At 44.8% G+C, this 20,840-nt stretch overlaps 1 protein-coding gene across 2 annotated transcripts in view; it reads right to left on the reverse strand.

Annotated features, from left to right (window-relative positions):
- UBOX5 (U-box domain containing 5) overlaps positions 1-20,840 on the reverse strand; it is a 69,714-nt gene that overhangs the window by 18,680 nt on the left and 30,194 nt on the right. For both annotated transcript variants that reach the window (XM_068274791.1, XM_068274802.1), the window contains exons 2-3: positions 6,596-6,688; positions 321-1,509 (exon numbers count right to left, since the gene is read on the reverse strand). In XM_068274791.1, the coding sequence (XP_068130892.1) occupies positions 321-1,509; positions 6,596-6,649 (1,243 nt within the window). In that variant the 5' untranslated portion in view covers positions 6,650-6,688. The remainder of the gene's footprint in view (positions 1-320; positions 1,510-6,595; positions 6,689-20,840) is intronic.

The following is a 20,840-nucleotide window of genomic DNA, read 5'->3' on the forward strand; positions in this document are numbered from 1 at the left end:
TTGAGAATGTCCAAAGGGATAATGCAGAGGCTTCCCCCATCCTCCACCACCAGCCCGACAAGCCCTTGTTGGCTGTGCATGCGCAGTAGCATGGACCCAATCGGGCTTGGCTGTTTCCGATGAAACCCGATTGGGTCCTTGCGCTTCAGAGGTCTCAGTGCTGGACCGGCCTGGCGGAGGACAACAGGGGAAGCCTCTGGAGAATCCAGGGACTTCCCTCACCCGAGGTATCAACATTTTTACTATGCAGTAAGCCACAGATATCTAGGTATTATGAAGACCTATATAGCATTCACACTGTAGCTCATTTAAAAGAATACCTGAATTGGAGCAGTCCATTTGTGATGTCTGAGAATCCCCGTCAGTCTTCATTTTCTTCCTACTAAAATCTGAGGTAGAACAAAGACCACTGACAGCAGAAAAATAAGTGTCTACATTGTCACCATCATTGGCCGAATCCTCCATCCACTCTACCTTCCTTTTCATGGAAGACAAGGCTATGGCAGAAGCAGTCACTGGGCCCCCTGGCCATGCCCTTCCCAGCAGGTTGGACCCAGGAACACTGTGCTGGAGAAGGTAGTAGTCTACCCTTGCCTTCAGAGAGGGATGGGGAAGAGGCTGGGACTGAGGGCTGTAGGGAACTCCGGTAAAAGGGTCACTTGGCATTCTGCCCCACGATGCTTCACTTTGGTTGCATTTATCAAGTGTGCTTTGGTCAACGACTTTCCCTGATGGGAGAATCATGGGGAAAGTCATGATCTCCAAGGTGATTGGGTCCAGAAACTCCTCAGGAAAATCTTGAAGAATACTGGCAAGTTCGCTCAAGCTATGTTGTGCGGTCTCCGAGTTATTGTAAGACATGTGGTTAGTCTCCATTGATGGTGACGCCGGTTGTAGCTGCCCAAAATTGTGAGGGAGACTCAAACAAGCAATCTGGTACACACTTTCCACAACTTCTTTGGGGCAGGTCTTCGAAGGTTGACCCCAAACTTCTACCCTTTTTATAGAGCAAGGGGAACCACCAGCTATGTGCGTTATACAGATCTTCAAGTGGGTGACATTACTAAGAGAGTTCTGACCTTTATTCCAGAGATCTTGGCATGAAGAGCCATGGTAAGACAACACATTATCAGTATGATGGAACGGGTGTCTAGGTTTAAAGCCTCGGTTATTGAAGGTGGCCTTGCTTTGATTTCTTAATAGAGCTTTACCAACCAAAGCAAAGAGCTCTCTGTCCGCTTCCTGGATGGCCATAACTGGCTGACCGGATTCCTGGTTATTCCAACACATTTTATTGGTGGAAGTGGCTGTATAGATGTCCATTCCTGTAATGGGAGGATGTCCGCCAGAGGAGGTGTCTATGTTTACTCTACAGATGTCTATGTTAAATGGGAAAGTGATAGTGATGTGTACAGGAGGCTTTATAAAGTATTCACAACGGAACCCACGATTCCTCCTAGCAAGGTCTTCCGAAATCAGATTGTCCACTTCATAACCATCAGCGCTGATCTACAACAAACCAAAGAATCAGTATTAATGGACCTTTCCATCATGTTACTTGCACAGTTAAAGGGAGTCTGAAGCTAGGGGGAAAAAAAAGGGCTTAGGGCCACTGCCCTAAGCTTCGGGAGCGCTGCTCCGTACTGCACATGTTGTGTGGAGCGGCCCATCTTTGCGTCCATCAGTGATTCCCACAAGCCACAACTGCAGCACACGCACAGCGGCAGTCCATCAATTATTAACCCAACTGCAGCACACGCACAGAGGCAGTCCATCAGTGATTACCACAAGCCACAACTGCAGCACATGCACAGCGGCAGTCCATCAGTGATTACCACAAGCCACAACTGCAGCATATGCACAGCGGCAGTCCATCAATTATTACCACAACTGCAGCACATGCACAGCGGCAGTCCATCAATTATTACCACAACTGCAGCACATGCACAGCGGCAGCCCATCAGTGATTACCACAAGCCACAACAGCAGCACATGCACAGCGGCAGTCCATCAATTATTACCACAACTGCAGCACATGCACAGCAGCAGTCCATCAATTATTACCACAAGCCACAACTGCAGCACATGCACAGCAGCAGTCCATCAATTATTACCACAAGCCACAACTGCAGCACATGCACAGCAGCAGTCCATCAATTATTACCACAAGCCACAACTGCAGCACATGCACAGCGGCAGTCCATCAGTGATTACCACAAGCCACAACTGCAGCACATGCACAGTGGCAGTCCATCAGTGATTACCACAAGCCACAACTGCAGCACATGCACAGCAGCAGTCCATCAGTGATTACCACAAGCCACAACTGCAGCACATGCACAGCAGCAGTCCATCAATTATTACCACAAGCCACAACTGCAGTACATGCACAGCAGCAGTCCATCAATTATTACCACAAGCCACAACTGCAGCACATGCACAGCAGCAGTCCATCAATTATTACCACAAGGCATAACTGCAGCACATGCACAGCGGCAGTCCAATTATTACCACAAGGCATAGCTGCAGCACATGCAAAGTGGCAGTCCATCAGTGATTACCACAAGCCACAACTGCAGCACATGCACAGCGGCAGTCCATCAGTGATTACCACAAGCCATAGCTGCAGCACATGCACAGCGGCAGTCCATCAATTATTACCACAACTGCAGCACATGCACAGCGCCAGTCCATCAGTGATTACCACAAGCCACAACTGCAGCACATGCACAGCGGCAGTCCATCAATTATTACCACAACTGCAGCACATGCACAGCGGCAGCCCATCAGTGATTACCACAAGCCACAACTGCAGCACATGCACAGCGGCAGTCCATCAGTGATTACCACAAGCCACAACTGCAGCACATGCACAGCGGCAGTCCATCAATTATTACCACAACTGCAGCACATGCACAGCGGCAGTCCATCAATTATTACCACAACTGCAGCACATGCACAGCGGCAGCCCATCAGTGATTACCACAAGCCACAACAGCAGCACATGCACAGCGGCAGTCCATCAATTATTACCACAACTGCAGCACATGCACAGCGGCAGCCCATCAGTGATTACCACAAGCCACAACTGCAGCACATGCACAGCGGCAGTCCATCAGTGATTACCACAAGCCACAACTGCAGCACATGCACAGCGGCAGTCCATCAATTATTACCACAACTGCAGCACATGCACAGCGGCAGTCCAATTATTACCAAAACTGCAGCACATGCACAGCAGCAGTCCATCAGTGATTACCACAAGCCACTACTGCAGCACATGCACAGCGGCAGCCCTTCAGTGATTACCACAAGCCTCAACTGCAGCACATGCACAGCAGCAGTCCATCAGTGATTACCACAAGCCACTACTGCAGCACATGCACAGCGGCAGTCCATCAATTAACACAACTGCAGTACATGCACAGCAGCAGTCCATCATTTATTACCACAAGTCACAACTGCAGCACATGCACAGCGGCAGTCCATCAGTGATTACTACAACTGCAGCACATGCACAGCGGCAGTCCATCAATTATTACCACAACTGCAGCACATGCACAGCGGCAGTCCATTAATTATTACCACAACTGCAGCACATGCACAGCGGCAGTCCATCAGTGATTACCACAAGCCACAACAGCAGCACATGCACAGCGGCAGTCCATCAATTATTACCAAAACTGCAGCACATGCACAGCAGCAGTCCATCAGTTATTACCACAAGCCACTACTGCAGCACATGCACAGCGGCAGTCCATCAATTAACACAACTGCAGTACATGCACAGCAGCAGTCCATCATTTATTACCACAAGTCACAACTGCAGCACATGCACAGCTGCAGTCCATCAGTGATTACTACAATTGCAGCACATGCACAGCGGCAGTCCATCAATTATTACCACAAGCCACAACTGCAGCACATGCCCAGCGGCAGTCCATCAGTGATTACCACAAGCCACAACTGCAGCACATGCACAGCAGCAGCCCATCAGTGATTACCACAAGCCACAACTGCAGCACATGCACAGCAGCAGCCCATCAGTGATTACCACAAGCCACAACTGCAGCACATGCACAGCGGCAGTCCATCAGTGATTACCACAAGCCACACCTGCAGCACATGCACAGCAGCAGCCCATCAGTGATTACCACAAGCCACAACTGCAGCACATGCACAGCAGCAGTCCATCAGTGATTACCACAAGCCACAACTGCAGCACATGAACATCAGCAGTCCATCAGTAATTACCACAAGCCACAACTGCAGCACATGCACAGCAGCAGTCCATCAGTGATTACCACAAGCCACAACTGCAGCACATGCACAGCGGCAGTCCATCAGTGATTACCACAAGCCACAACTGCAGCACATGCACAGCAGCAGTCCATCAGTAATTACCACAAGCCACAACTGCAGCACATGCACAGCGACAGCCCATCAGTAATTACCACAAGCCACAACTGCAGCACATGCACAGCGACAGCCCATCAGTGATTACCACAAGCCACTACTGCAGCACATGCACAGCGGCAGTCCATCAATTATTACCAAAACTGCAGCACATGCACAGCAGCAGTCCATCAGTGATTACCACAAGCCACAACTGCAGCACATGCACAGCGGCAGCCCTTCAGTGATTACCACAAGCCTCAACTGCAGCACATGCACAGCAGCAGTCCATCAGTGATTACCACAAGCCACTACTGCAGCACATGCACAGCGGCAATCCATCAATTAACACAACTGCAGCACATGCACAGCGGCAGTCCATCAATTATTACCACAAGTCACAACTGCAGCACATGCACAGCGGCAGTCCATCAGTGATTACTACAACTGCAGCACATGCACAGCGGCAGTCCATCAATTATTACCACAAGCCACAATTGCAGCACATGCCCAGCGGCAGTCCATCAGTGATTACCACAAGCCACAACTGCAGCACATGCACAGCAGCAGCCCATCAGTGATTACCACAAGCCACAACTGCAGCACAAGCACTGCAGCAGTCCATCAGTGATTACCACAAGCCACAACTGCAGCACATGCACAGCAGCAGCCCATCAGTGATTACCACAAGCCACAACTGCAGCACATGCACAGCAGCAGCCCATCAGTGATTACCACAAGCCACAACTGCAGCACATGCACAGCGGCAGTCCATCAGTGATTACCACAAGCCACAACTGCAGCACATGCACAGCGGCAGTCCATCAGTGACTACCACAAGCCACAACTGCAGCACATGCACAGCAGCAGTCCATCAGTAATTACCACAAGCCACAAATGCAGCACATGCACAGCGACAGCCCATCACTGATTACCACAAGCCACTACTGCAGCACATGCACAGCGGCAGTCCATCAATTATTACCAAAACTGCAGCACATGCACAGCGGCAGCCCTTCAGTGATTACCACAAGCCTCAACTGCAGCACATGCACAGCAGCAGTCCATTAGTGATTACCACAAGCCACTACTGCAGCACATGCACAGCGGCAGTCCATCAATTAACACAACTGCAGCACATGCACAGCAGCAGTCCATCATTTATTACCACAAGTCACAACTGCAGCACATGCACAGCGGCAGTCCATCATTTATTACCACAAGCCACAACTGCAGCACATGCCCAGCGGCAGTCCATCAGTGATTACCACAAGCCACAACTGCAGCACATGCACAGCGGCAGTCCATCAGTGATTACCACAAGCCACAACTGCAGCACATGCACAGCGGCAGCCCATCAGTGATTACCACAAGCCACAACTGCAGCACATGCACAGCGGCAGTCCATCAGTGATTACCACAAGCCACAACTGCAGCACATGCACAGCGGCAGCCCATCAGTGATTACCACAAGCCACATCTGCAGCACATGCACAGCGGCAGTCCATCAGTGATTACCACAAGCCATAACTGCAGCACATGCACAGCGGCAGTCCATCAATTATTACCACAAGCCACAACTGCAGCACATGCACAGCGGCAGTCCATCAATTATTAACCCAACTGCAGCACACGCACAGAGGCAGTCCATCAATTATTACCACAACTGCAGTACATGCACAGCAGCAGTCCATCAATTATTACCACAAGCCACAACTGCAGCACATGCCCAGCGGCAGTCCATCAGTGATTACCACAAGCCACAACTGCAGCATATGACATTGGCAGTCCATCAGTGATTACCACAAGCCACAACTGCAGCACATGCACAGCAGCAGTCCATCAGTGATTACCACAAGCCACAACTGCAGCACATGCACAGCGGCAGTCCATCAGTGATTTACTGTCCGCTCTTATTTCCGATCGATTTTCTTATCAATTTCCATTTACTTCTATGAGAAATCGATCAGAAAAACGATCAAATATAGGATCGGACAAGTAGGAAATGATCTATCAAACCATCTATCTGCTGAAAAAACGTATGGTGTATTCCCAGCATAAGCCAAATAAAACAGTGCTTGACCAAATAGGCACAAAAATGCAGTGGAAATGTGTTTTGAAAGTTTAGGGTCACAACTGTACAAATATACTTGGGCTTCAATGATGAGTGGAATAGATTCCTCATAAAGAAGGCATTTACCTTGTTGCAGGCTATGTGTGGCCTGAACTGTGGAAGACAAACATTCACCACCATCTTGGCTGATCAGTGGGATGGATCTCTATAAAGAAACACCTAAAGAGAAAGTACAGAATCACATCAAAGATACTGGACAGAAAGTCACAAAAGGCTCTACAGTAGTAGCATTCATGGGGTGTAAATATCGGACACATGACAAGCGAATGTATGCATAGTTTGTTTTACTGCAGCTGATAAAGCACCATGAAATATGCTGGTGCTATATAAAGGACAGGGATTAAAAGAAGTTAGGATAATAACCGTAAGCCCAGCAGAATGAAAGCTTCGTGTCATATTATACCAGGGCTGTGGAGTTGGAGTAGATATCATTTTTGGGTACCTGGAGTCGGAGATTTCATAAACTGAGGAGTTGGATGATTTTTTTGGCTGACTCCACAGCCCTGAATGATACTATCACTTGGCACAAAATGACCAACCTACACCAACAGAAAATTTCCAAATCCATAAGTAGCAAAGCTGTAAACCAGCAAATAGTACATAATACAGTGCTGAAATGAGCCCTTGGGAGGGCTGCTGTGCCTCTGATCTCAGCTAAAAAGTCCAGCAGAGGAAATTCTGCTCTACTCCAGCTCTGAAGCCTCTCATGCAGGGCTGTGGAGTCGGTACAAAAATCATCCAACTCCTCAGTTTATGAAACCACCGACTCCAGGTACCCAAAATGGCTCCAACACCAACTCCTTAGTCTTATACCGTATATACTCGCATATAAGCCGACCCCCCAACTTTTACCTAAAAAAACAGGGAAAAATTTTGTACAAAAACCATCCATCTCCGACTCCTCAGTTTATGAAACTACTGACTCCAACTCCAGGTACCCAAAATTGCTCCGACTCAGACTCCTCGACTCCGACTCCACAGCCCTGGTCTCATGTATAATTCTTTACCAGGGAGATTCTTGTAAAGATTTGGCGATTCTTTAAAGAGAACCAGAGATGAAGCACCCTCTTGTATTTTACCTAATAAATCAGTGGGAACATGACAGTAAAGACCTAATCTGCTCTTTGTTTCATTGTTCTCTGTTTAATCTGACTGTTATAACCTCTGATAAGAATCTCCGACCGAGCACTCAGTCTACCTTTGCTAAGGAAAGATTATAACTGAGTCTGTCTTCTCTGGTGTCTTTTCAAGCCCAAGCCTGCCCCCTTGTGGCTCTGCTATAATGACTCCGCTATAATTATTCCCTGCAAAGCCAGACTGAATGCTCAGTCCGGGATTCTTATCACAGCTGATAACAGACACTTTTAGCAGTGAGGATGAAACAGAGAGCATTGCAAGTGTTTTCTCTAATGTTCTTACTGATATATATGGTAAAATACACAAGGGTGCTTCGTCTCTGGTTCCCTTTAAAAGACACCGGAAGTAAGAGGCGTATGGATGCTGCCATATTTATTTATTTTTAAACAATGCACATTGCCTGGCTGTCCTGCTGATCATCTGCCTGTAATACATTTAGCCCTAGACCTTGAACAAGCATACCATATATACTCGAATACAAAATGACCTTGTGTATAAGCCGACTCCAATGTTCAACCCTCTTAAAGATTAACTGTCAGGCTGCAAAAGCTAATTTAAACCTTTATTCTCCTGTGTTAAACAGTTTAGAAGGAAGCCAAAAGGGCAATACTGAAGTTAAAAATCTCTCTTACTTTGATGTTTGCTGAACAGCAAGCCAGCCTCTATATTCCCAAGCTCTTAAAGAGAACCCGAGGTGTGTTTAAAGAATTTTATCTGCATACAGAGGCTGGATCTGCCTATACAGCCCAGCCTCTGTTGCTATCCCAAACCCCCCTAAGGTCCCCCTGCACTCTGCAATCCCTCATAAATCACAGCGGTGCTGTGAGGCTGTGTTTACATCTGTAGTGTCAGTCTCAGCTGCTCCCCCGCCTCCTGCATAGCTCCGGTCCCTGCCCCCGTCCCTTCCCTCCAATCAGCAGGGAGGGAAGGGATGCAGGCGGGGACTGGAGTTCTGCAGAAGGCGGGGAGAGCAGCAGGCTGACACTATAGAGATAAACACAGCCAGCTCTGACAAGCTGTTTGTCAGCAGCGTGGCTGTGATTTATGAGGGATTGCAGAGTGCAGGGGGACCCTAGGGGGGTTTGGGATAGCAACAGAGGCTGGGCTGTATAGGCAGATCCAGCCTCTGTTTGCAGATAATATTCTTCAAACCCACCTCGGGTTCTCTTTAAGGAGGCCGGCAGGACGCATAACAGATACTACAAAGCATTCTGGGGCTGCTTCCTCCCCCTACTGCACTCCCTTGGTCCTCCCCTTCATTTCCCTATCCCGCCCTAAGGCTGCTTTCACAGTGAGAAGTTACAGGCTCATGTTACAGCAGCTTGTAACTTGCAGCCCAACTCACAGCACATGTTCCGTTAGAGTTTACTGCGCGAGTCCGCTATTGTTCCTAGCCACATGGCTAATTAATACTCACTGCACAGTAGTGTTGTCCGGATCATGAACCATTAGGATCTTTGATCCTGATCTTTTTTGTGAGTGGAATCATCAGTAAGCAGGGTAAGGGAGGATATTACATCACAATTGGCTTCATACAAGACAGACAAACATGGAACCTGCCATGAGCTGTCAGGAGCATCATTCTCTGCAAATACTATATACAAATTCTGTGAAATCCAAACGTGGACAGTGAAATGCATATGTAATGTAAGTACAGCCAATATTTAGCTACTGATATATGTGTTTTTTCTCTCTGAGACCCTATACCTAACAGTTCCTCTTTAAGCTGGAATTTGCAATCTACAAGTATAAGTCTACCCAGTAAAGATGGCTGCACTTGGGGCTCAGGAGGGGTTAATGACTGCACTGCATACAGTACTGCAGACATAACCTCCTCCAGGCCCCCAAGTGTTGCAATTATTCACTCCCTTTAATGTAGCCCAGTGTTCCGCCCCCCCCCCCCTCCTTTTCCTTGTTATGGTTGTTATGGCGGTGGTCAGGACTTTCAGACCTGTGTTTTCTTGGCATTTCCTTTCCTCGCAGTATCACTTACCACTGGGTAAATTGCTGCAAATGGGAATGTCACTATTAGTACACACATTACTCAGTGTGCTCAGTGTTGCCTGTGACTCGTGTATAAGTCGACCCCTTATGAAGTGAATCAGACCTAAATTTCTAGACTTATACTCGAGTATATACTGTAGGTAGATCAGGTTTGGTTAAAGTTTAACTGTTTTGCCACATGCTTGTTTTAGGTATGTGATTCAGACACTACTGATGCATGAAAGATCAGCAGGGCTGCCAGGCAACTGGTATTGTTTACAAGGAAATAAACATGGCAGCCTCCATAATCCTCTCAGTTCAGGTGTCCTTTAAAGTGTTAAGTACTTCGGCAAATTATCGTCATCTTATTGGTAAAGACACGTCACATACAGAGAACATTCACCAAGAATACCATCACTTCCATAACCTACCATAGACTTAAAGTGGACCTGAACTCTTGCACATGACAGAAGGGAAAACAGAGAAATGCACCCTGTATGTATTTAGAGAGTTTAGCCTGTCTAATTCCCCTTCATCTGTGACTAATCACAAGTTTCAAATCAAAGAGTTAATAGGTAAGCACAGGATGTTAACAAGATGTCTGCTTCCATGAAAACAGGAGGTAAACACAGCAGATTTATTGCAGAATTTGTATCAGCTGTAACAAAGATTTATTTTTACCTTGAAGGTTATTATGCTGTTGCTTATCTTTTAGAGCAGAGAGGAAGTTCTGAGTTCAGGTTCACGGCAAGATTTATTGGTTACCGTTTCACACTCAAGTTTCCAGCCGCACAAGGTGACATTCAATATATCTCAAATCAACAGAAGATCAGCACACTCCGAAGTAAGGCCTGGAACCCACTGAAATCCGCAAACGCAGCCGCTAGCGTTTTCGGTCGCGTTTTGCAACAGTATTTTTTTGCTCAGCGGTTGTGTAGCGTTTTGCGTTTTTATCCTGATTGGTCCTGTGAATTATTTTTAATTTTGCTACAATGTGCTGAACCGCAAAACGCTAGCAAAACCGCTCAGTTTAGGTTTTGCTGAGCGTTTCTGCTAGCGTTTCAATACTTTACACTGAAGCGCTAACGCTCCCAAAATGCTGCAGGTCCTGCGTTTGCATTTCTGGGAAACGCAAACGCTCCTGTGGAAGTTGCCCCATCCATTAACATTAGCCCAGCGTTTTGGCAAACTGCTAGCGTATCGCAGTGCTGCCAAAACGCTGCCAAAAGCGCTCCTGTGGAAGTTGCCCCATCCATTAACATCAGCTGATCGTTTTGGCAAAACGCTAGCGTATCGCAGCGCTGCCAAAATGCTCAAAAAACCGCTCTTGTGGGTTCCAGCCCTAAATGCAGATCATCGTTAAAGGGAACCTAAACTGAGAAGGATATGGATTTTTCCTTTTAAAATAATACCAGTTTTCTGACTCTCCTGCTGATCCTGTGACTGTAATTCTTTTAGCCACAGCCCCTGAACAAGCATGCAGATCAGGTGCTCTGACTGATCAGACTGGATTAGCTGCATGCTTGTTTCAGGTGGGTGATTCAGCCACAATTGCAGTCACAGAGATCAGCAGGGCTGCCAGGCAACTGGTATTGTTTAACAGGAAACATCCATATCACTCTCAGTTAAGGTTCCCTTTAATATATATTGTCAAAACAGTCCTTCACCTAGAGAAGTGTCACAGACAGGTGCCGGCAACTTGCATTAGATAGGAGTCATTAGACCCCCATAGTCCATCAAAAGCATTCCAGCACAAACCTGTCAATCAACAATTGCATAGTATGAAGGATAAACGAGTCCAACATGCAAACAAACTTCACGTGTGCATGTTAAAGCTGCAACAGGCACTGGCCGAGAGCAGATTCTGGCATGCTGCCCGTCCTCAGGCTGTAAAACGTGCACTCCCTTTTTTTACATGTTGGACTTCTTTATCCTTCATACTATTCCAATTGTTGATTGACATGTTTGTGGTGGAATGCTTTTGATGGACTATGGGGGTCTCATGACTCCTATCTAATGCAAGCTACCAGCACCTGTCTGTGACACTTCTCTAGGTGAAGGACTGTTTGTACAATAAATATTCACAATGATTTGCATTTAATTTGGAGTGTGCGGATTTTGATTTGAGATACCGATTGACTCAATAGCTTACTCTGCATTTGAAGGGCAGACCAAAAGTAAAATGGTGTGATGTGGAAGGGAATGCTTCACTTCTCTTTCATTAAATTCCATTTGAATACTAATGTCTAAATTCATTGCAGAACTATTAACATCTAGCTGAACGTTCTGCGTGAAAGTATATTATAGTTGAAAGGTGCTTTATTGCCATCTGCTGGCTAAAAACTGGTACTGCAGAACTGATTAACACTACTGACTTTAAAGAGACACTGAAGCGAAAAAAAATGATATGATATGATTTGTATGTGTAGCACAGCTAAGAAATAAAACATTAAGATCAGATACATCAGTGTAATTGTTTCCAGTACAGGAAGAGTTGAGAAACTCCAGTTGTTATCTCTATGCAAACAAGCCATTAAGCTCTCCGACTAAGTTAGTGGTGGAGAGGGCTGTTATCTGACTTTTATTATCTCAACTGTTCCTGGACTATTTACTTTTCCTCTGCTAGAGGAGAGGTCATTACTTCACAGACTGCTCTGAAAGACTCATTTTGAATGCTGAGTGTTGTGTAATCTGCACATATTAGAGAATGATGCAATGTTAGAAAAAACACTATATACCTGAAAATAAAAATATGAGAATATTTTCTTTGCTGCTAATCTTCTAGTAATTATTCATAGTACACAACCAATTCACTATATCATATTTTTTTTTTCGCTTCAGTGTCTCTTTAAAGCAAATCACATACACATCATTATCTCATAAGATTAATTTTGCTTCAGTTTTGCTTTAAAGGGAATCTAAACTGAGAAGGATATGGATTTTTCCTTTTAAAATAATAACCGTTGCCTGACTCTCCTGCTGATCCTGTCTCTCTAATACTTTTAGCCACAGCCCCTGAACAAGCATGCAGATCAGGTGCTCTGACTGAAGTCAGACTGGATTAGGTGTATGCCTGTTTTAGGTCTGTGATTCAGCCACTACTGCAGTCAAAGATCAGCAGGACTGCCAGGCAACTGGTATTGTTTAAAAGGAAACATCCATATCCATTCTCAGTTTAGGTTCCCTTTAAAGGGGCATACAGCGAAAAGCTGTAAAATCCTACTAATATAATAAATGGGAAAGTTCGGATGTTTGGATGTTTGTTACTCGATCACGCAAAAATGGCTGAACGGATTTGAATGAAATTTGGCACACACATAGTACACTGCCTGGAATAAAGTATAGGATACTTTTTATTCCCATAACCAAAAAGGGGGCGGAGACAAATACAAATTTCACTGGAAAATGTAAACAGCAGCCATTCTTACACTGTTAATGGTAGGGTTCTCAAACTTTGCACAGTTGGTTGTTGGGTGACTGGGATTAATATTCAGAAAGGTGGGTGGAGTCTATAAAAGCCAATCAAAATTAACCTATTGATTTTCAAGGGGAATATTTACAGTGCTGCCATTCTTACACTGTTAATGGCACAAGCCTCAAACCTGGTACAGTTGATCATTGGGTGACTAGGGTTCAATTTCAGAAAGGGGGTGGAGCCACAAATAGCTAATTAAATTTGTTTCATTTCAATGCAAATTATTGATGCCAAACACCGCAAAGATCACAAACTTGGTAATTGATTAATTGTGTGTTAGGGTGGGTCCACACTAGACACAGTTGCAGGACGGACACTGCAGTCCGGATCAGGGGAAGATTAGTGGAAGTACCCACCGTACTGCAAACTGATGAAAGTGCATCAGTTTTGCATCAGTTTCCGTTCAGGTTTTTCCCTGACAGAAAACGTCTCCATCATTAGGAAGGAGTGGGAGGATTTTTTTGGGCCAATCATAAAGCTCAGGCTATCTGTTTTCACATCCGTTTTTTGCCTGTGGAGCTGGAGATGCGTTTTCTCATTACTTTCACTACCCCTGCGTGTATCCGTGGTCCTGATCCGTTGCGTGAAAATGCAGCAGATCCGGACCTTCAGTTCAGGTTTTGAAAACGGGTCCCCGCAAACGCAGACGGATCCGTTTTTTACTTGGGTGAGGCTGGCTGCTATTTTGAACATTAGTATCCGGGACTCCGTTTTTCATCAGGTTTGAAAAACGCAGCCACGGATACGTTTCCGGACCTAGTGTGGACCAGGTCTAAGGGTTAGAAAAGTAGGCACAGCCAACACCAGCCAAATACACAAATGGGCAATTCCGGGTCATAAGTGGGCGGAGACAAATACAATTTTTACTGGGAAAATGTAAACAGCAGCCATTCTTACACTGTTAATGGTAGGGTTCTTAAACTTTGCACAGTTGGTTACTGGGTGACTGGGATTAATATTCAGAAAAGTGGGTGGAGTCTATAAAAGCCAATCAAAATTAACCTATTGATTTTCAAGGGGAATATTTACATTGCTGCCATTCTTGCACTGTTAATGGCACAAACCTCAAACCTGGTACAGTTGATCATTGGGTGACTAGGGTTCAATTTCAGACAGGGGGTGGAGCCACAAACAGCCAATTAGATTTGTTATATTCCAATGCAAATTATTGATGCCAAACACCGCAAAGCTCACAAACTTGGTAATTGAGTAATTGATTAATTGTGTGTTAGGGTTAGAAAAGTGGGCACAGCCAACACCAGCCAAATACATAAGCGGGCAAGGCCGGGTCATAAGTGGGTGGAGACAAATACAAATTTTACTGGGAAAATGTAAACAGCAGCCATTCTTACACTGTTAATGGTAGGGTTCTCAAACTTTGCAGTTGGTTACTGGGTGACTGGGGTTAATATTCAGAAAAGTGGGTGGAGCCTACAAAAGGCAATCAAAAATTACCTATTGATTTTTCAGGGGAATATTTAATTGCTGCCATTCTTGCACTGTTAATGGAACAAGCCTCAAACCTGGTACAGTTGATCATTGGGTGACTGGGGTTTACATTTATAAAAGGGGGTGGAGCCACAAATAGCCAATATGAATTGTTTCATTTTAATGCAGGTTATTAATGCCAAAGACAGCAAAGCTCACAAACTTGGTCATTGAGTAATTGATTAATTGTGTGTTAGGTTTAGGAAAAGTGGGCACAGCCAGCACCTGCAAAATACATAATCGGGCAATGCCGGGTCATCAGTAGGCGGAGACAAATGCAAATTTCACTGAGAAAATGTAAACTGCAGCAATTCTCACACTTTTAATGGTAGGGTTCTCAAACTTTGCACAATTGGTCACTGGGTGACTGGGATTAATATTCAGAGAAGTGGGTGGAGCCTACAAAAGCCAATCAAAATTCACCTATTGATTTTTAAGGGGAATATTTAATTGCTGCCATTCTTGCAATGTTAATCACCTGTACCTGGTACAGTTAGCCATTGGTTGATTGGGCTTCAAATTCAGAAAAGGGGTGGAGCCACATCCAATCAGATGAATCTTATTTCATTGCAAATTATTGATGCCAAAGACCGCAAAGCTCACATACTTGGTCATTAAGTAATTGTGTGTTAGGGTTAGGAAAAGTGGGCACAGCCAACACTAGCCAAATACATACCCGGGCAACGCCGGGCGTCCAGCTAGTTTAAAATATGTGCAAACATATACAAATAAGAAGTAAAATTTTTTCCAGAGTAAAATGAGCCATAATTTACTTTTTTCCTGTGTTGCTGTCACTTACAGTAGGTTGTAGAAATCTGACAGAAGTGACAGGTTCTGGACTAGTCCATCTCTTTATAGGGGATTCTCGTGGATATATTTACAGTGGCTTGCAAAAGTATTCAGCCCCCTTGAAGTTTTCCACATTTTCTCACATTACTGCCACAAACATGAATCAATTTTATTGGAATTCCACATGATAGACCAATACAAAGTGGTGTACACATGAGAAGTGGAATGAAAATCACACATGATTCCAAACATTTTTTACAAATCAATAACTACAAAGTGGGGTGTGCTTAATTATTCAGCCCCCTTTGGTCTGAGTGAAGTCAGTTGCCCATAGACATTGCCTGATGAGTGCTGATGACTAAATAGAGTGCACCTGTGTGTAATCTAATATCAGTACAAATACAGCTGCTCTGTGACGGCCTCAGAGGTTGTCTAAGAGAATATTGGGCCAACAACACCATGAAGTCCAAAGAACACACCAGACAGGTCAGGGATGAAGTTATTGAGAAATGTAAAGCAGGCTTAAGCTACAAAAAGATTTCCAAAGCCTTGAACATCCCCCGGAGCACTGTTCAAGCGATCATTCAGAAATGGAAGGAGTATGGCACAACTGTAAACCTACCAAGACAAGGCCGTCCACCTAAACTCACAGGCCGAACAGGGAAAGCGCTGATTAGAAATGCAGTCAAGAGGCCCATGGTGACTCTGGACGAGCTGCAGAGATCTACAGCTCAGGTGGGGGAATCTGTCCATAGGACAACTATTAGTCGTGCACTGCACAAAGTTGGCTCTTATGGAAGAGTGACAAGAAGAAAGCCATTGTTAACAGAAAAGCATAAGAAGTCCCGTTTGCAGTTTGCCACAAGCCATGTGGGGGACACAGCAAACATGTGGAAGAAGGTGCTCTGGTCGGATGAGACCAAAATGGAACTTTCTGGCCAAAATGCAAAACGCTATGTGGAAGAAAACTAACACTGCACATCACTCAGAACACACCCTCCCCACTGTCAAATATGGTGGTGGCAGCATCATGCTCTGGGGTTGTCTCTCTTCAGCAGGGACAGGGAAGCCAGTCAATGTTGATGGAAAGATGGATGGAGCCAAATACAGGGCAATCTTGGAAGAAAACCTCTTGGAGTCTGCAAAAGACTTGAGACTGGTAGTGCAGGTTCACCTTCCAGCAGGACAATGACCCTAAAGTTAAAGCCAGGGCAACAATGGAATGGTTTAAAACAAAACATATCCATGTGTTAGAATGGCCCAGTCAAAGTCCAGATCTAAACCCAATCAAGAATCTGTGGCAAGATCTGTAAACTGCTGTTCACAAACGCTGTCCATCTAATCTGACTTATCTGGAGCTGTTTTGCAAAGAAGAATGGGCAAGGATTTCAGTTTCTAGATGTGCAAAGCTGGTAGAGACATACCCTAAAAGACTGGCAGTTGTAATTGCAGCAAAAGGTGGTTCTACAAAGTATTGACTCAGGGGGCTGAATAATTACGCACACCCTACTTTGCAGCTATTGATTTGTAAAAAATGTTTGGGATCATGTATGATTTTCGTTCCACTTCTCACGTGTACACCACTTTGTATTGGTCTTTCACATGGAATTCCAATAAAATTGATTCATGTTTGTGGCAGTAAAGTGACAAAATGTGGAAAACTTCAAGGGGGCCGAATACTTTTGCAAGCCACTGTATTTTCAAAAGCACTTAGTGAATGGCAGTTGCTCTGTCCAACTGCCAAATAACTGTGTAGGGAGCAGGGAAGCTGGCCAGCATCATTGTTTAAATCCTTTTTAGGGAATATCTTTATAAAGAATAAAAGCCTTGCTGAGAATCCCCCTATGAAGAGATGGACTAGTCCAAAAACCTGTCGGTAATGTCAGCTTTCTACTGCCTACTGTAAGTGACAGCAACAGAGGAGAAAAGTAACTTATGGCTCATTTTACTCTGGAAGAAACGTACGTCTTATTTGTATATGCTTGCAGATATTTTAAATTTTACAGTTTTTCGATGTAGTGCCCCTTTAAGGGCCCTTTCACACTGTGCAGCTACGGAGCCAAAATGTCACACCATGCGTTACTGTCGCAGTGAGGCATATACTACAATGAAAGTCACTGCGCCACAGCCAACAAGCTTGTCACCTGATTTTTCAGGGGCGGCCATCGCTGGATCCCAGATAGTGAAGAGGACGGGGGAGCCTCATTGGTGTCCAGAGGCTTCACCCTCCCAAAGTAAGTACAATGCAGGAGCTCTTCTTTTTTGTTACAGATCCCCTTTAAATCCTATTTCCCTCTATGGACTGATGTTACACAAAAAGCATTTTATACAGCAGATACTGTATATCCCAACACTGCACTTTTACATGCAGTACATTATTTTCTTTAGGCTGGATTCACACTTGTCAGTTTTCCTGTGCGTTTCTGTATAGAAAAACTGAGAACAAATGTAAGGGGCAGTGCACACCAAAAATCGCTAGCGTAATCGCAAACTCTTGGTCCTTTTACACTTAATCAGTTGCTTTCAGTTAGGCCTGGTGCACACCAAGCGGTTTTTGAAGCGTTCCGCAAACCCCTTCCGCCTGTGAAAACGCTTGGATAATGTATCAATGGGATGGAGCACACCAGCGGGTTGAGGTTTTTAGCAAACCGCAAACATGGCTCCTGCAACACTTTTGCGGTTTGCAGATGCGTTTCTGCCTCAATGTAAAGTATAGGAAAAGCTCAAACCGCTCTGGGAAACGCTAGATCAGAGCGGTTTTCCAGGCGTTTTTGTTACAGAAGCTGTTCACTAACAGCTTTACTGTAACAATATTTGTAAATCTGCTACACAAAGACGCTAGGCATGTTTAGAAAACCTCTCTAAACATGCCTAGAATCGCTCTGAAATCTGCTTCAAAAACATCTAGCATTTTGCAGATCTGCTAGCGGTTTTTGGAGTGCACTGGGCCTTATAAGGGAAACTGATTTTCAAAGTAATGCCCATGTTTTCCTATGGCACCGTTCACACTTAAAGGGGAACTTCAGCCTAAACAAACATACTGTCATTAAGTTACATTAGTTATGTTAATTATAATAGATAGGTAATATAATTTTTTACCCACTGTTTTAAAAGAACAGGCAAATGTTTGTGATTCATGGGGGCTGCCATCTTTGTCATGGGGGCAGCCATCTTTTTGGTTGACAGGAGGTGACCGGGAGCATAAGGCACAGTTCCAACTGTCCTTTGTCCTGATAATCCCTCTCAGCTGCATGCGCTAGGCTTCAAATGTCAAATTCAAAATGTAAAAAAATAAATAAAATTGCACCAAAACAGCAGAACAAGACCAACAACATCAGAAATCCCATCATGCTTTGCACAGCATCAGGGGAAAAATGCCCGGGCAGTTTTTTTTATGTGCAGCTAAAAATGAGGCTTGTATAAGAGAAACAAAGTTCTGATGCTGTGAAACTGTTAAAGAAACACCAGGCCTTTTCAGTGCTGCTGAGTCGATATTTAGTCCGGAGGTTCACTTTAACGCATTTTAACTGAAATCTTTTTCACAATGCACTGCTATGGAAAAACACGTACCAATGCGCACTAACGCATGTCAACTGATTAAGTGTAAACAGGGCCTTAGTCTTTTCATTGTGGTGGAAGATGAAAGTTGGCACTGCTTCTGTGGTTTTATTATGGCATATCAAAAAGCCTCCGTAGAAATGCCAAAAGTGCAAAACGGCCGTAATGCTATCAGTGTCAGCACCCACCGCATCGTTTGTCCACCTTGAACTGGTATGTGCATCCACCTTATATATTTGCCTATTTTACACGATTTGTGGAACATTGGAACTTTTTGATATGCCAGAATAAAACCACAGAAGCAGTGCCGACTTCCACCTTTATTCCTCCTACCACAAGATTATCTGTTTACAGTCAGAGCACGCTGAAGCTATTATTGCCAACCAGTTCATATTTAGGGATACCCAAGCTATTCCCACCAATACCTCCCCCCGTCAGTCACTGCAGTGCTGATGCTGTTTTCTCTTGCTACACTTGTGCTTAGCGTTTTTAGAAGCGATTGTTAGTGATTTCAGACATGTGCCTAGCGATTTTCTAGTCATGCCAAGCGATTTTTGGAGCTTTTTGGTGTAGAGTTTTATTTTTATTTTTTTACATGGACCTGAAAGTGACCTGCTTTTTCTAAAAAAAAAAACACTTGGAAAATCACTCTGTTCTAGCATTTTTTAGATCTATTTTCCACTTTTCCTATACTTGACACTGAGGCTGAATCGCCTCTAAAATGCTGCAGGACCCGCGTTGCGTTTAGGTAAAAATCACATCGCTCTGGTGTGATCCATCCCATACAAATACAATAGCCAAGTGCTAGCGTTATAGAAATGCTTTTTGTGTGCACCAGCACTTCACCTCCTTAGCGGTAACCACGAGCTAGACTCGGGGTGGAAAACCGCAGCTCAGGAGCAATACCCCCGAGCTACACTCATGGCAGCCACCGGGAGGTCCATGCAGAGCATTGCACGCAGCTGGTGATCCAGACTCTGGCTGCCATCCTCTTACTCCGAGGCTCTGCATCCCCTTGGTGAGATCGCTGACTGTCGTCATGACAACAGCCAGCAATCTCACTATATAGGGTTACAGCGCCACCCAGAGGACGAAGGGATAACTGCAGCGCTGGATTCCAGGCAGGTTAGTAAGTGCAGGGGCTGCTCCAGGCTCCCTTGTGGTATGATTTTATTCTTACTGTCAGAAAGCTTGTGCAAAAAAACACACACAGAGAACTGACAAATGTGAATCCAAAGGGGTTATACCACCCAGCCACCCCCCCCCCCCCCCAAACTAAAATTTCAGAAACTAGCTGTAGTTGGAACGCAAATCGCAAGCGTGATTGCGATTCTGTGTTGTGATTCCTGTTCAACAGAACGAGAATCAAATCGCAATCGCCCCCAAAGTGCAGCATGCAGAACGTTTGTGATTTATGCAAACGCTGCAGTGAGAATGATCCCTCAGGGATGCATTAGGAACAGCGCTTTGCTGATCGTCGGTGATCAGCAAAGCGCTGAAAAGCATAAACCAGCCGTCAGTTACATAAAGGAATATTTGAAAGCATTCCCTGTCAGTAACAATGTATATTGTCACTGCAGTGACCAGAACAAGCTTGCTTACCTCTTGCCATCAGCAAAGGCAAGAATTTCCCTGTGCTTTTACTATGCCCCCCTCCTTTTCTGCTGAAGTGATTCTGCTGTTGCTATGGTGATGTGTCTATTTGTGTAACTAAGTAGTTACTGAAATGTTTGTTTTGGGGAATATAATTCCACTTTAAATGCACAAATAAGATTATGCATTTAAAAAAAAATTAAACTCCCTGCACATTTCTGCTGATGTAGTCTAAAGATATAACATCTCTGCCATTACATATAACTGCTTCAACTTCAACATTTCAAG

The sequence above is a fragment of the Hyperolius riggenbachi genome, chromosome 1 (assembly GCF_040937935.1).
Source record: "Hyperolius riggenbachi isolate aHypRig1 chromosome 1, aHypRig1.pri, whole genome shotgun sequence".
In the NCBI taxonomy this organism is placed as follows: Eukaryota; Metazoa; Chordata; class Amphibia; order Anura; family Hyperoliidae; genus Hyperolius; species Hyperolius riggenbachi.